Source organism: Dufourea novaeangliae, unplaced genomic scaffold, assembly GCF_001272555.1.
Source record: "Dufourea novaeangliae isolate 0120121106 unplaced genomic scaffold, ASM127255v1 scaffold21, whole genome shotgun sequence".
Lineage (NCBI taxonomy): Eukaryota > Metazoa > Arthropoda > Insecta > Hymenoptera > Halictidae > Dufourea > Dufourea novaeangliae.
The window spans coordinates 4,583,389-4,600,629 of record NW_015373910.1 but is presented as its reverse complement, the minus strand read 5'-3'; the positions used below and the strand labels follow the sequence as shown (position 1 = coordinate 4,600,629).

General features: G+C 39.8%; 1 protein-coding gene across 1 annotated transcript in view; it reads left to right on the top strand.

Annotated features, from left to right (window-relative positions):
* The window catches only part of LOC107194170 (glutamate-gated chloride channel), a 51,239-nt gene extending 42,901 nt beyond the window's left edge, over positions 1-8,338 (top strand). Inside the window, exons 6-13 of the mRNA XM_015583740.1 lie at positions 568-637; positions 735-888; positions 1,468-1,550; positions 1,928-2,062; positions 2,170-2,322; positions 2,840-3,114; positions 3,747-3,782; positions 7,870-8,338. Coding sequence (XP_015439226.1) covers positions 568-637; positions 735-888; positions 1,468-1,550; positions 1,928-2,062; positions 2,170-2,322; positions 2,840-3,114; positions 3,747-3,782; positions 7,870-8,103 — 1,140 coding nt within the window. The 3' untranslated portion in view covers positions 8,104-8,338. The remainder of the gene's footprint in view (positions 1-567; positions 638-734; positions 889-1,467; positions 1,551-1,927; positions 2,063-2,169; positions 2,323-2,839; positions 3,115-3,746; positions 3,783-7,869) is intronic.
* The last annotated feature ends 8,903 nt before the right edge of the window (positions 8,339-17,241 follow it).

Below are 17,241 nucleotides of genomic sequence, written 5' to 3'. Positions count from 1 at the left end.
GTATAATTTAAGACAAGACCAACAGTCTCGATTAACTAGAAGCATATATTTTCGACGATTTATGACAAAAAACGAAATAAAATGTGTCTGGCTAAGTACGGTCTTTTCCACTGTGGAAGGCAAAGTGTTAATAAATTCTTACCAAACCAGCAAATACTAATTATATCGATCGGGATTCAGAAAAATGATTCACGGTTCCAAAGAAATTGTATTTTAAATATATCAATGAAGTCTCATTACTGCCTAAATAATCAACTAAATATTTTAATATTTTAACTCAAATTAACTAAATACTCATTACTATTCTTGTGATTTATAAATTGTTTCCTGTGATTGTAGAGAACATTCTGTCATAGATTTTATATTCTAACGTTGGATTTCACGTCCTCACGTTTCTATTTCTTTACCGCGTGCTAGTTTACCAAAACAAACCTGCCCCGTATATCGTTTACTTTTATAGAAACTATCCGAACGATCATTCCGAGCCTAAAATCAATTCGCTACCTTATATCGTTTGAAAGAAATAGATCGATCGACTAAATCGTCTTATTCTCTGTTCCCCCACAGGAGTATTCTGTACAGTTAACATTCCGAGAACAATGGCTGGATGACCGATTGCTATTCGACGATTTTAACGGTAACTTAAACCTTTGAATAACTGCAGTGCTTAACCTGAAGGAAAACGATATCTCGTGTCCTCGAATGTGCAATTTTTCATCCTGTAATTATTACAGGTCGTTTGAAATATTTAACGTTGACGGACGCGAGTCGTGTTTGGATGCCGGATCTGTTCTTCTCGAACGAGAAAGAGGGACATTTTCACAATATTATTATGCCGAACGTGTACATTCGTATCTATCCAAATGGCTCTGTTCTATACAGTATAAGGTGAATTCGAACAATTATCATCAATATATAGATCGATCGAACACAGTGCTCATCCCCATAAGATCTCGCGATCACCGAAAGTGCATAGTTGGGAGCAATTTTATTCGAATGACACATAAATGAACAACAACAATATCTAGGAGCATCAATCTGAACCCGTAAACAGTTAACGAGGCTAAATAATTGTCGACCAAGTGTCTACCGATTCAAGAAAATGCAGTATTATTTTATAATAAAAACACTTATCGAATAATAGGACACTTATCGAATATTGGGACATTCATCGAATATTAGGCCACTTGTCAAATACTAGGACATTTATCAAATACTAGGACATATCGAATATTGGGACATTTATGGAATATGTAATAAACGTTACAAGTCATTACGAAATTGTTGACAGTCTGAAATAAATACTGTTTAGGGGATATTAAATCTCGATAGACAACACTTATGCTACTGATAGGAGAAAACGAAACATCACATTAATGGGAGTCCATAATTTCGTGATCTTATGGGGAAGTACCGTACCTAGATCCTCGACGAAGTATCTACATATCGTATTCTTCTTAATTCCAGGATATCCTTGACACTAGCGTGCCCGATGAATTTAAAATTGTACCCCTTGGATCGACAAATTTGTTCATTGCGAATGGCCAGCTGTAAGTATCTAATCTTAACCCTTTAAAAGTGAAATTTCGTTTTGAAAATTCGTAATTACTTGATTCTTTTATTCCAAGAAAAAAAAATATATTCCTGAATTTTTATTAAAATTTCAATTTATATAGCAAAGTTATTTTATTGTTTCCTATGACGAGTATACTAAAAAGACAATAACTTTTGCTATAAAAATAAAAATTTTATGAAAAATTAAAAACTATATTTCTTTTATTAGAATGAAGAAATAAAACGATTACACATTTCCAAAACAGAATTCCACCATTAAAGGATTAATAGTCGATGATTGCGTGTTCCAGTATTATCCATCTGAAATCACCCACGAACTTCGTGTTTCCAACTTTGTTTTTTTTCTTTGCAGACGGTTGGACGACAGATGATTTGGTGTTTCTCTGGAAGGAAGGGGATCCTGTCCAGGTTGTGAAGAATTTACACCTACCACGGTTCACGTTGGAGAAGTTTCTTACCGATTATTGTAACAGCAAAACGAACACCGGTCGGTGAACCACTTTTTACCATCCCCACATTACGTCCACGGATTTTTAGCTGTCCCCCCCCCCTCCCGTCCCACAGAATAACGAGACACGCTGACTCTGTTGACAGGCGAATACAGCTGTCTAAAAGTGGACCTGCTCTTCAAGAGAGAATTCAGCTACTACCTTATCCAGATCTACATTCCGTGCTGCATGCTTGTCATCGTGTCCTGGGTGTCGTTCTGGCTCGACCAGAGCGCTGTGCCGGCTCGTGTCTCGTTAGGTAAGTACAGTGAATCCTCGATGAGTGTTCGAAGGCTCCTCGGTACTGACAAGGAGAGGTCTCCAAGTGTAGAGTTTGGAATTCTGTAGCCAATGATATTTATTTCAGCCGCATACGACCATTAGTTCATGCAATATTTAATGTTCAATGCCGAGGAGCGAACACTTATACAGAATTTACTGTAAATTGCTCGAACCGAGGGTACAAGGTCAATGTCCCTATTTCTAATCACGTCCCGATTTCTGCTCAGTACGCATATTTTGCATTTAGTGTAAAAATTAAACAATAAATTAGTTATAGAAAAACTTATTTAAATTAGTTCAGTATTTCCGTACCTGGAATAAATGTACCAAGTGGTAGGAGACTTTTATTCTACGCCGCTTTTTCCCCTAGCGGAAGCCCAGTTTGCTAGTCGCTGTACATGCTGTTTAGTAATTTTTTTTACTTTCAATAGTAGCGGAAATAAACCAAATTCCTAATTCCACGTGTGTTCTAAAATATGTTTTCTGGTAAACAGGTGTGACAACGCTGCTGACGATGGCCACGCAGACGTCAGGAATAAACGCCTCACTGCCACCAGTCTCTTATACAAAGGCTATCGATATATGGACTGGCGTATGCCTGACCTTCGTGTTCGGGGCACTGCTAGAGTTTGCCCTGGTAAATTACGCGTCGCGGAGCGACATGCACAGCGATAACATACGGAAAAAGTTTCCACCGTCGGAGGCCGAACAGGCGATCGATATGTCCTGCGATCAAGTCGAGCCCGATAACTCGTCGAATTTCGCTATGGTCAGTATAACCCCACGACCTGAATCTCCTATGGCCGCCTCTCTTTTCTTTATTTTTTTTTTAATTGTCGATTAACCATTTTATGGTAGCATTCATCTTTGGTCAGTGATAAAGAGCAATGTTGATTCGTTATTTATTTTTCTTCTCTATTTGGTTTTTCTTTCGTTTGAATTTACGCGCGTTTCCCATCGCGTTTCGATCGTGCGTGCGTGAGAGAGAGAGAGAGAGAGAGAGAGAGAGAGAGAGAGAGAGAGAGAGAGAGAGAGTGGGAGAGAGAGAGAGAAAGAGAAAAGAGAGAGAGAGAAATGTAGAGAAAGAGAGAGAAAGGCTTGAGTCTGATTACTTTATTTTATTTTTTTTGCTCGTTTGATTTCTCATTTCCTCGAAAAAAAAGCTTGACACTTTCTATTCTGTCACAGGCGAATTTTCAACGAATACTAAGGCATTAGGTGTAGCCAATCCTCGTTCTGTAACCGCGTGAAATTAGTTTCGTCTGATTTCACCAAAAAAAATGAAAAAAAAAAACAGAAATGAACAAACATTATCCATTGCGAAATTCTGCGTGCACACACACAGCTGTTATGACGTACATTCATTCTATTATGTTACTTTTTATTATTGTAAACCGCTAGGCCGGATATGATGGACCACTTCAACATTCTCTACAGGTAAATAAACCCACTTTAACGACCAGTTAATAATCTTACTTTTAATATACTTTTTTATATTCCGTAATATATGACTTTCAGCGTGTCTCGGTATTATTACCGAGCCGATTTTTAGAGGTTCTTTTACTGTGTATATTTATAATAGCTTCATGGTAATGGAAGTTTATAATCGTATATACAGGGTGTCCTAAAATAGTTGTAAGTTCTCGGAAGAAGTGGTTCCTGGAGTGATTTGAAACAACTTTTTCCTTAGCGAAAAAGTTCTCCGAAGCTTTGTTAATGAGATATTCACGAAAAACCCCGACCAATCAGAGTGCTAATCTGTCAGTTGAGCTCCGCGGTAACGTTAGCCACGCCCTACCGCGGGAGCTCAGCTAACAGACGAATGCTCTGATTGGTCGGGGTTTCTCGTGAATATCTCATTAACAAAGCCTCGAAAAACTTTGTCGCCAAGGAAAAAGTTGTTTCAAATCACTCCAGGAACCACTTCTTCCGAGAACTTACAACTATTTTAGGACACCCTGTATATACATACATATATTACTTTAATATTGTAATTTCTGATGAATGCGTATATTTATATCACGTAGGTATCAAGATTATCGTAGACAATTTCTATTCTTCTCGTTTATTTTTCCTGTTTTTATTTTCTTCTTCTACTTCATCTTCGCTCGAAATGTCCGCGAGAATCGTCGAGAGAATCGCCTCCGAAAACGGATGTTTTTCGTACCGCGCGAATTAGAGTGAGGCTTCCTTTTGGAAGAGATCTAACCGAATACAGGCGATTTGTAAACTTTGTTCAGTAGCCGCCCGTTTTGTGTGAATACAACACGAGAGGGGCTCGTTGGAGTTTCCTCCCGCACACGTTTCCGTTATAAGGCCGGACTGTTTCGATTATCGTTGATCAAAGCTGGATGTGCGTGTAGACAATTCTTTAGGCACCACCGATGTGTGTGTTCATTCACGTTGCATGATCTCTGTTAACTGTGATGAAAAGCGTGTTGTCCGCGGAAATATATACATGGTGTCTCAAATGAATGGAACGATCGTCCCTAAATATCCTGTCTCATTCATTGTTGTATGAAAAAAAAGAAAAAAACTTCTTTGAACAAAGTTCAACCTAGTGTTTCTACTCAAGAATTCTTTCCCTGGAATTTAAAAAAATTAAAAACCCTAAAAATGATGAAAATGCTTTTCATTTTTTTAAGCACTTCACCGAAAAATATGAAAAATTTCAAGAACAATACTTATGGTAATACGTTGTAACTGTAAAAATATAAATCTACTCACTGCAAAATTTCAGCATTTTTTGTAGGGTTTTAAATTTTTTTCAAATAGAATTTTTAACCGAAAAACATTTCAGACAGCACTGATTTAAATATCCACATGCAATAAAATCGAATTGAATTTACGGGTATATACTAATCAATAAATTACATTATTTAATTAAGTCTGAGTTGGGTTTTGTTTATTGAGGTCATTGAGTTTGTTTCTTCATGCTCTATAAGAATATCGCAAAAAAAATTATAAAACTCCATTTAAAAAAATACCAATGACCTTGAGAACAAATTTTTCACCATTAAACGTGACCCTTGAAATAAGGTTCAACGTTGTTCTGAAAAGTTCTTTTATACAACAGTAAATAAGGCAGATATTTATGTAATATCCCATTCAACTGAGACACCGTGTATATTTCCATTTTCGAGGATCGCTCCTTTAGAATGCTCTCTGAATATTTGTCTAACACGTGTTCATCGTTTTGGATAAAAAAATAATACCGCGCACTATCGAACGCGATCGAAATAACAAAAAAAAAAAAAAAAAGAAAAACCGAGAATCGAGTTGTGATGCATGTGTGGGCAAGTTCGACGGAGGATCATCGAGATGTCTGTCCGGAATTATTGATATTATCTGTCATAAATTGCACCGCAATCAGCTTTCTGACCACATTGAATGTACCTTTTTTGTGTCTCTGTGTATGGGATCGATCTTTGTATAGAAACGTTCCGAAATCTGGAACGGCACACTTCTTTCGGAATTCTCCTCTTATAATTCAATTTTCTTTTCATTCGCTCTTTATTTGGAACCGTAGACGTTTCTTAAGTATACCCGATCGATTAAACAGTTCAGGTTCTGTGGATTTATTATTTATCTTTTTCTCGTCATTATGGGGGAGGGTATAGAAACGTATATATGTGTCAATTTTGTTTTTTCTTAACATTAGTTTTATCTGTCCTTAAGAATCGTGCAACTTATACAGTGACTCACAGATTGTGTCGAATGAATGTATCTGTTTTCATAGATCGTATGGTTGATTTTCGTCTGAAATCGGTAAAGCTGTAAATTTTCCTCCATTTTCTCATTTTCTATTGACTACTTTCAGATCGGTGTATAAGTCTTGTAATGCAGTTATCGATTAAACACAGAAACCGGGACGAAAAATCAGTCATACTTGTAAAGTGATCGTTAACCTGCTTATTATCAAATCTGAACCTTTCGTTGCACGATTTTACAAGTTTGTTTTCCCATATTAAATGTTAACACTTATTCACGTCCGAACGTTGATGTCCCAGAGCATGCTGGCGAATCTGTGAGTCACTGTGTCCGTGAACATAGAATCGTTGCTGTGAATGCGATCAATTGAAAGTTATTGCAAAACTAAATCGATTTTATATAAATTTTAATATATTATATGTATATCAAAAAGATTGACTTAAAAAAATTTCAAGATTCTTTTACAGTTCCATGGATTTGTACGAAATTCAAAGATACAGTGAATCCTCACTGAGTGTTCGAAAACTAATGGCCATGTACAGCTGAAACAAATATCATTGGCTTCAGAATTCTAAGCTCATTAAAAAGTCAGCATTACACCTGGGTACCTCTCCTTGTCAGTGGCGATGAGCCTTCGAGCACTCATCGAGGATTTACTTTATAACCTATTACACACATACAAATGAATTTCTTTGTTGGATAACAAATGAATTTCTCTGCTTGGATTATCAGTACTATTAACAATAGAAAATATTTCTGAAATGCTAAATAAACCTCGATACGATATGAAATTGATCGCATTCACGGTGACATAAGCCATTTCCTTTGTCCTTAAGGTACGTTGACACTCTCGTATCGAATGTAACGACATTGCAATGAAACAAGTGGCCAGACCGTCAACGTACCTTTTAGCACCAGAACTACCAAAGCTGTCAAAGTGATTAGTTCATAAACTCTTATAAAAGCTTTGTCAATTCTTTATAAAAAAAAATAATATCATAACAGTGTACTTTCTCAGATTCTTCGCAATTTTCATTGCAATATATGAGTGAAGTAGTTCGTTAAATTATCGATTTGCATATTTTTAACAAGCTGTCCCTTTTACCAACCCGATAGAAATAGAAACACGTTCATCTTCGGTAGTTCTAGTGTCGAGCAGACCTCGCAATCAGTGGTACTGATCAGTGATACTGATACAATGATACAGACAGTCAGTATTACCACCGATACCGATGCTGGAGGATCGAGAAATCTGCGATCGGGCATCGGTACCTGGATCCACCGCTATCGCCTACACACGATCAGTATTACTGTCAGTATTAATATTGTCAGTATTACGACTGGTAATTACTAACTAAATTTCGTATTTGTTGTTGTTTCAATCATATATTTGCAATAAAGACAAATTTATTAATACTGACAATGCCATTGACCCATATATGGTTCGATTAACACTTCGACTGCCAGCCAAATCTCCATAAATCTGTCACGCGCAGTTACAGAGACCCACAATATCGAGACAGAACGACCGCATTTCTCAGTGGTTCTCAGCCAGAATTGCAAATGTTATTTTACTGGTAAAAAAATTCCTAACTAAAACGTGCCGAGACCGATATGGGATGCCCGAACACGGCAGTCGAGGTGTACGTCGACAAGCATGCACATCACGCCGCCGCCGCAAAAAAAAAAAAAAACCGAGAAACGAAAAAACGAACCGACCGGCACACGGGGTAGGAGGATTTTGGTAGCGAGCACAGGGCCCCCCGACCTTCACGCGACTAATGGTGTCACCGTCGCCCACGATTGCTTTCAGAAACCTCTGGTCCGGCAACCGGAGGACACCATGTCGGTGGATAGGATGCAGCACTGCGAATTACATATGCAACCACGAAAAAAAAACTGCTGCAGGTCGTGGCTGTCCAAGTTCCCGACGAGGTCCAAGCGCATCGACGTCATATCGCGGATCTTCTTCCCCATCGTATTCGCTTTCTTCAACCTCGCGTACTGGTCCACGTACCTGTTCCGGGAAGAGACGGGGGGCGAGTAAACATCGCTGAGGAGACGCTTGGATCAAGGAACATGGCACGCGGCCCTTCCCATCATCATCACCATCACCACCAACACTACAGAACATCATCGTCATCATCACATCGTCCACGTCCACGACACCATCACCACCACCATCACTACCACCATCGTCACGTGAGTCTACATCAGCAGTCACAGCCGGAGGATGACGAAGAGGAGGAAGACGCTGAGGAGGAGGATGAGGAGGAGGAGGAGGAGGAAGAAGAGGAAGAGGAGGAGGAGGAGGAGGAAGAGGAGGAGGATGAGGATGAGGATGATCTGGACCGACAGCAGCGTAGACGATTGCCGCAACATCGGCCCTTAACAACCCATCATCGTCATCATCATAATCAGTATCAGCATCGGTACCATTCACATCAGCCCCGTTCGGCGTCATTCTCCGCGTTGCACACGGTCTTCGAGGGTCCCGTACGCATCAGCTCCCTGCGACCAGCTCGATACTCCTTCAAGAGCTCCACGAGATCGTCACAATCGTCCTCCCCATCCCCGTCACCAATCGCCGATCGCAGAGGTACCGCAACATCGTTGCCAATCACCCATCGCGGAGGTACCACAACATCGTTTCCAATCACCTATCGCCCAGGTACTGCAACATCGTTGCCAATCACCTATCGCCCAGGTACCGCAACATCGTTGCCAATTACCTATCGAGGAGGTACCGCAACGTCGTCACCGACCATCATACCACCACAGCAGGAGGACGAGGAGGAGCAGGATTTCCAGCAGTTCGAACGTCGAACGACACCGTTCCAGCGCGCCAAAAGGCGTTTTTGCGGTCTACTGCCACGCGGTTGGTTCACCTGTCGGGCGGAGGGGAGTGCCAGGATCGACATCATCGCGCGTATCGCGTTCCCGCTCACGTTTATCCTGTTCAACATGGGCTACTGGTTCACCTATGTGATCTGGAGGTAGGCGAGAAAAACACGACGAACTGATGGGAGCGATGCTGAGACCACGCGTTAGCTGAATGCCCGCGGCACAGGGGGGGGGGGTTCGAGTCGAAATTCCGTGGAATTGTGCTGGAACGAACCGTGGTTAGGTCCTCCATCTGGTTGTCAACAGAGTGGTTTTGGTTCCTATGGCCACTGTACTTTGCTGGGAGCTGGGCAAGCTGGAGGAAAGTATTGGTCTTATTGAAAATTTATCGGAAATTTGAGTGTGCAAAACACGATACAGTAAAACTATTCGTAAAAGTTAGTATAAATTTTACTTTACTTTGAACCTGACAGAATATTTCATGAAGGACAAATCTGTGACGTAATTTCAGTTCAGTAAACTAACCTATAAATATTCGCAATCTATTCATTAGCTAACGTAACATCAATATTATTCCTAATTCAAATACAAAACGTATTTGTCTGGTACTGGTTCCAAAACCTATACCCCCTCTTTACATCTATGCCGTGCCCAACTTCTCAGCTCTGCACAGTACATATTGACGGTCCTGAAGTTGTGCGCAGAACAGAGAAAGCTACAGATGGTGCCACCACAGACGAGGTATGGGACTAGACATTTCATCCAATGTTTTTTTTGCGGCCCAGTTCTCTGGGGTTACGTCACCTATTTCCATTTTAGTGTCACTAACCACCGCAGATTGACCGTTCTCAAAACGTAGAAATCACTAAAATCATAGGCTTTTTAAGGTGTCGGTACTACAGTTTAGGTGGGCCACCAACTCCCATTAGATGAAAGATCTATTCTTAAACCTCGTCAGTGGTGCCACACGCCGAAATATCGCGTATAGTATCGGTTCATGGGACAGATGGCACCACGGTTCGTTTCCGTGAGATTGGTAGGCTTGTCTAGCCACGAGGAACTCGCCGTGAACAAACTGTTCCACCTTTCGACGGTGGCGGGAATATTCGATGTATAGTATATCCCGTGCGTGGAGTTCAAGACGACCGATTCCAAAGAGACCAAGGAAAGCGCAACGAAAACAAAACCAACGCTCGGTACGGTAGCATCTAGTCGACGAATCTCTTATTGTAATAATAATAAATACGCGGGGAGAAACATTCCCCGAACGGGTAGGGCGAGAGAAAGGAACAGAAACAAAGTGAGAACGTAACGATGACAGGGAGAAACAAAGAACAAGAACAAAATGGTATCGCAGAGGACACGTGGGTATAATTGCATGCGTACAGAGAACACACAACAAAAAAATACAAACACATATATATACACACACAGAAAGAACACTGAAGGGAAAATATATACACGGCCACCTTGTAACATACATATATATATAATACTTGGAAAGACCGCGCGCCACAGGACGAAAAAATCAATGTAGTGGGGCCCTGTATAGCCACGGCCTGACGACGAAAAACTACACGCGAATAAATTTATAAGTAACATTACATAAAATATAAATTGACAAGTAAATCGTTAATGAAACAATGATTCCTGTGTATAAAAGAAAGAGAGAGAGAGAGAGTGTGTATGTGTGTGTGAGAGAGAAACGGGAAAATCCTCAGTCTACGGGGCACGGGTAAGCTGTGTCACGTTAAATGGCCCCTTCTTGCGATCACGACGCACAATGGTCGATTATTGTGAAAAGTCGGACTGTATACTTGGAAACTTACTTTATTGGAAAACTATAGAATTAAACATACATCTAAATTTCATTTTTTCAGTTATAAATAAAATTGAACGGGGGAAAAACTTATCGATTATAAAAGAACTTAACAATTTTCAATTTAAAAAATGTTTTTTTTTTTAGTTTTGTCCCATTCGTGGGAAGAATCGACCATTCTGCGACGGTTTCAGGAGATTGACTCGACGAGGACCGAGAATACACGATGAAGGAAACGAAAAAAAAAAAAGACAGGATCGCTAAAAAAAAAACGTACTATTAGCCGATAATCGTGGGACAGATTGTCGCGAATGACACACACACGTAGAAGTTTAATTAAAGAGGATCGAGCGATAGTATATCACGGGAGGCGCCCAAAAGCTACCTTTCGCGTTTACTCTCCCTTGGACTTTCTCCAGGGGGTAGATCGGTTACCCGATTCGACAGGGTTCTCCTTTCCCCCCGTTGTATTGCTCATTATTGACCAGACGAGACTGAGGATATTATTGTTCAACGTGAAAAAATATAAATAGGTCGGAGGATGCAAACAAGAAAAAAAAAAAAGACGGATCGAACGAGGTTTGAATCGATCCTAGAAGGAAACACGATCGCCAGACGAGATTGGATCGTGTAGAACATTTATTTCCGAGAGCGAGTGTGTGTATCGACAGAGTGTTCGTCGATGGAATTCGACGGAAAGAAGAGAACCAAAAAAAAAAAAAAGAAAGAAGAAAACGAGAAAACCTGAAAAAAAAAAACAAGTGTGTTCCGAAAACGATGGAGGGAGACGGGAGGGGGATTCGAGAGAACGGAACGATTTTAGTTTCTCCGCGAGAGTGCGCACGCTTCGTTTCGATCGTTAAATCGTGGAAAGTACGGTTTCGTTGAATGATGGACGGAGATCTACGCTGATATAAAAGAGATTCACGCGAATATACCAACGATCTACGCATATATACCGAAGATCTAGACGTATATAACAGATATCCAGGCGTATATACCAAAGATCTATAAGTATATACCAACATATACACGTATATAACAGAAATCTACAAGTATATAGCAGAGATCTACGCGTATTTAGCAAAGATCTACGCGTATTTAACAGAGGTCTACGCGTATTTAACAGAGATCTACGCCTATTTAACAGAGATCCACGCGAATTTATCACAGATCTACGCGTATCATAAATCCAGATATATCAGAGATCTACGCGTACGATAGATTCATGCGTATTGCAGATCCAGGCGTACCAGAGATCTATGTTTCTCAAAGATCTATGCATACGATAGATCCAGGCGTTCCAGAGATCCCAACGTACCCTAGATCTAGGCGTACCAAAGATCTATGCGTCTCAAAGATCTATGCGTACGATAGATCCAGGCGTTCCAGGGATCCAAACGTACCAGAGATCCAGGCGTACCAGAGATCTACGTGTACCGTAGATCCAAAAATACCGTAGATCCAAGGGTACAAAAGAGAAGGATCTTCCGTCGAGAGCTGGGTTTCTTCGTCTATTTCTAACAGATCTAGGAAAAGACAAAAGGAGGGAGAAAGAGATAAAGAGAAGAGGAGGATCTATCGTTAATTTCTTTCGTTTCCGGCACGCGAACGAGTTCTCTCTCGCGATTGTTTGTTCGAGGCCGTGAAAATCTGTGTACGTAATACCTATTTTAAAAACGGAGGGGGAATCGAATATCTGGATCCCTCGTCGTTCGTTATCGTGCGTGTTGTGCCCTCGGTTGTTCGCCGCCGCCCCGATTCGTCGCTAAGTCTCGATTCGTAATGGTAAATTCGAACGAACGGAGGAGGATCGCAAAGTCTAGGATAGAGGAAATTTCGAATGGAGGAATTATTAACGATCAAAAGCGGTGTATAAATAAAAAAGACAGCGCAACAAGTGTCGTGCGCGCACGTTTTAAACAGTTACGATAATTCATCAAAATCCCATCGTGAAGACTGTCAATGCGCTCGTGCGCGCGCACGCTTTGATTTTGCTCATTGGTCAGGTTCGTTCGTGTAGCGCGATCTCGGATCAGTATAACACGTCCTGCTCAATAACGACTGACATAAACCAATTTAATGCTGAAATTAATTGTATATATACGTATTCTTATCGTGAGTAACGGAAGTATAACCGCCGCCGCGCTGAAATGAATTTAAAACCAGCCGGAGTTTTAAGAAAAAAAAACAAAAAAAATACAAGACGAAGGAGGAGAACAAGTCGACTTTTTATCGGAGACACTTACATACGTGTGTGTGTGTGTGTGTGTATGTACGTCGTGAATTCGTGGAATATGTGACGAGTGTTACATTTACAGGGTTTCTTAGAATAATTTCGAAATTATTTTGGAACACCCTGTATATACACGGGCTACATCGATAGTCACGCGTGATACACACACACACACACATATGCACACTCTGGCAGTGGAGACCGGTGTACTCGACAGGAAACCGACGCGATTTTAACCGAACCCCTAACGAAACCAAAATCCCTTCCACGGACCTCCCTATATGCCCCGCCCCCCTCCCCTCACCCCTACGTAAAACGTTTTTCACCGTTTAGACGATTCGACGGAAGGGTAAAAAAAAAACGGACCGGTAGCGAATCAGTACCGCGTTATAAATCTAATTAAACTGCGAGACGACGACACACCGCGTATCACGTTCATTCTTCGTAATTCAGAACCAAGCGAATCATGCTAATGTTTTATATGTTGCTGGCACGAGGTGTACCAGTTCTAGGATTTTAGGGACACACACGCGCGCACCTAGCTCGCTTCGACGCAGCGTCGCGAGGACCACGAACGGAAAGATAGCGAATAATATTTATCCTTGAAGAATTTGACGTTATTCGGAGAGAATATGTTATCAAAATGTTAGAAATATCGTCTAGGGATGAAGGCAATCCAGTTTTGTCGGTTTATTAGTGCAGATGGCGCCACGGGACGTGAAATACAGTACATCTTCGATTAATGCTTGAAACTCGAGACTGCTTTCAGACAGTTATCGTAGAGGGAACACTATTTCCGCACCTTATAAAGTTAAAAAAAAAAGATTAAAAGTGGGAATGAAGCAGAAGCTTTTAACGTAGAGATCTTTCCGAGCAATTATCGAGAATTTACTGTAATTCCTGCCGCCTGGGACATGGTACGCGACAAAAATCAATTGAACGTTTCTTGTCCACGCGTTGAAGTCAGGCTGGGCAACTTCGATCGTTTTCATACAGGTGATTTTAAGCCAATCATTTTTGTTATTGTTATCCTTAGAACGCGGATATTTATGCATTAATAACGTCTTTTAACTTGCGAAATGCAAATAAATAATATTATTAACGTAGTAAAGCCTCTAGCAGAGAATTCAAAATTCTGGTCGATTTTAATTTTTAGATATTAGTATCCTCTTAAAATTCAATATGCAGGATAACGAAACTCTAAAACAAAAAATTGCAATTTCCGTTCGTCTGTCTTTCGTATACTGCGACGAAACACCGCCTGGGTCCGCGGTCCCGACCGAACCGTTATCATCTTACGAAATCTAGCCGAAGTAAAAACCAAAACAACAAAAATATATATATAAAGAATACTAAGAAGAGGATTTAACGAATCGAAGATATCCGTTTATTTCGTTTCGTTTCCGTTTTCACGATATTGTGGGGACGAAAGAATGGCGATTTTGAAGTATAGAATAAAACACCGTTGCGGCCTGGATAGGCTGGGAGAGATTTTTCAATTGTATAAAACATTTCCGCTTGCCGTGGGCCAATAGTCGAAAGACGAAGAGTAGCCAAAGATCACTGTGAATAATTTCTATAGCCTTTTAAATCATCGCACGAGATCGTACGGGGAAGAATTTTAAATCAACGAATTCAGTTTTCTCACTGGACGGCTGATTGGCGACCACTTTAACGTGGTCGATCCCCGTAGTAGATCGATTCTCGTGTATCCGTGGCGGGCGATTTGATTCGAATAAACGAAAGGGAAATATCTTGCGAATCGACGACCGGTTCGAAAGCGCTTCGATTCGTTACAGCCTGAACTGTGTGAAATTTTCTGTACGAATTGTTTCTGTATAAAGATTTGTAAATTACGGTTAAGCCTCCCGTATCCGAACTGATACAGAGACAAGGTTCGGATAATAGAACAATCACTTTGACGACATAAAGCTTCATTTACATATTTGAATGGAGATCATGAAAACTGACGGTTTGGTTAAATATTTGTGGATACCATATTGTTTTTGATGGCTAAATTACAAAAATTTTTATATAATTTAGGGGAAAAGGAAGTATCTGTAGATTGTATATTAGCACTACATACTTTCAACAGCAGAAGACATCTGTGCTCGGAGACACTCTGTTCGGATAACAGAACGTTCGAACATTAGGATATTCGGATAACGGAGGCTCTGACTGTATCTTCATTCGAAACGAACGAAACGAAGATGACCCCCGTTTCGTGTATATTTTCAAGATGTCGCGATTTCGAACGAAGTGCACGAGGGTTAATTAAAAAATACTAAGAATTTTCGTCCAGAACAAGAATTTTAATAAACAAATCAGGGTCGTGATGTTCCTCCGTCAGATTTCTGTTAATTCCGTCAATGTCATCGAATCTTCTCCCCCTCGAATCAATTTCAGGACATGTTTAAATGAAAATACCTCCACTATAGGCATTGCAAATAATTTTGGGTCGCTTCGGTGGCCGATTTTCCTTGCAAAGGGCGAGAAAGATTGGAGTATCGTAAGTGAACATATCGAGCTCGAATTTTCAGGTAACGAAATAGGTTACATTCATTTGATTTGCAACATTTTTATCAACTGTTCACAACATTTACCAACATAATATAGTAGAAATTTACGGAAACTTTCATTCTTGTTTATATCTAAAGCCCTTGAAAAAAGCATAAACGAAATTATTTCTGGAGCAAACTATGTACATTGTAATCTAATTGTAATAAAATTATTAGAACCACAGTACGAGAAATGTGTTCGTTTGTATTTTTGTCGAAATAAAATAACAATATCGATGTTTTTTAAGAGGTCTACTCAAAATACTCAAGAAAAAATTGAACTTAGCTTATGTAATTATTATGAAAAGTACGTTTAAAATCGTAAAATCGTCAATTTATGCAGGTGGTTTTAACAATTCGATTGCTCACTGTAATGTTTGTGTCACGATTGGCCAGAAACGTACAGAATTCTTAGTATTTCATCACTAGACTGTGGATTTAATACAGAGAAAGACGAAATTTCCATGAGATGCAATGTGTTTCCTATTTTATTCTGCCCCGAATAAAATACTTTAGAGAAGAAAGAAACTTCTGCGTTTGCTCTTCTCTGTACGAATTACAGTAGAAACTGTTATTTTGCATAAAAATCCGCAGTCTATTCATCGCCTACCCTCGTGTGATCATCGTAAGACAGCCCGGGAGGAGGAAACTTGCACTGGAACTATTCGATAGGGGTTACGTGACAGTCGATAGAAACGCTTTGTTGCTTGGAAGTGTGGCACTACGTTTTGTAGCACGTATTCGTGATTTCTAGATTCTTTTCAGAGTTGTGTACACGGTATATTTTACGATTAGCAGAGTCCTCGAAAGCGTCGTTAAAGCCTCTATTCACTAGCGATGGGACCAGGTTAGATGTAAAACGCAATTAAAAAAAGCAATATAAAAAAACAATTTGGAAGAAAATAATTTGAAAACCAATTTGGAAAAAGAATTTGAAGACAAACCATTTGAAAAAAACAATTTGAAAAAAAAACAATTTGGAAAAGAATTTGGAAAAATACTTTGACGTCGACAAAATAAAGAAAATAATCGGATATTTATAGATGGTGTCGTCGAATTGACGGTACAGGTCAAAGAAAAAAAGTTGTTTCTTCGCGAGAGAGTGACTCGAAAATATATAAAATAAATGTTTATCAACCCAAGTTCTCGTTTCGAGATTCGAATCACGAGAAGTCTCTAAAAAGGAATTAACATGAAAAATGATTTCGAACACGGTAGATAATTTAGCTGTTATCTAGTATGTCTACCGTTAACGAAAGTCAAATTGAGACACAAAATGTTCATCCGTTTTGCATCTCCGCTTGGGTCCCGTCGCTATTATTTATATACCAATTAACACGTAACGTAGTTGCGAACAAGTATTTATTGATTCTATTTGACTTCCAAACGCTACAATTTGCGGTTTTGCGATCCAAAAGAAAGAAAAAAGAAGCGAAGGAAGAAAACACGTTCTTTGAGACTTGGTGAGAGATTGGTTGGTCTCTCGTTTCGTTTTATTGCCGGATTCTCCCTTGAAGAGAGCACTGATATAATAGGAGACACGAGAATATAAATATTCGTGGGGAACTCTAACATTGCTGTGAAATCTTAGCAGGGTGAATTTAAATAAACAAAAAAAAAAGTAAATTAAATCGATGGAAATATTTTTTTTCTTTTGTTATTTTTTGTGTAAAGCGAATAAAGACTATCGAACGTCGAGATAGACAGAGAGATCACGTATACACCACC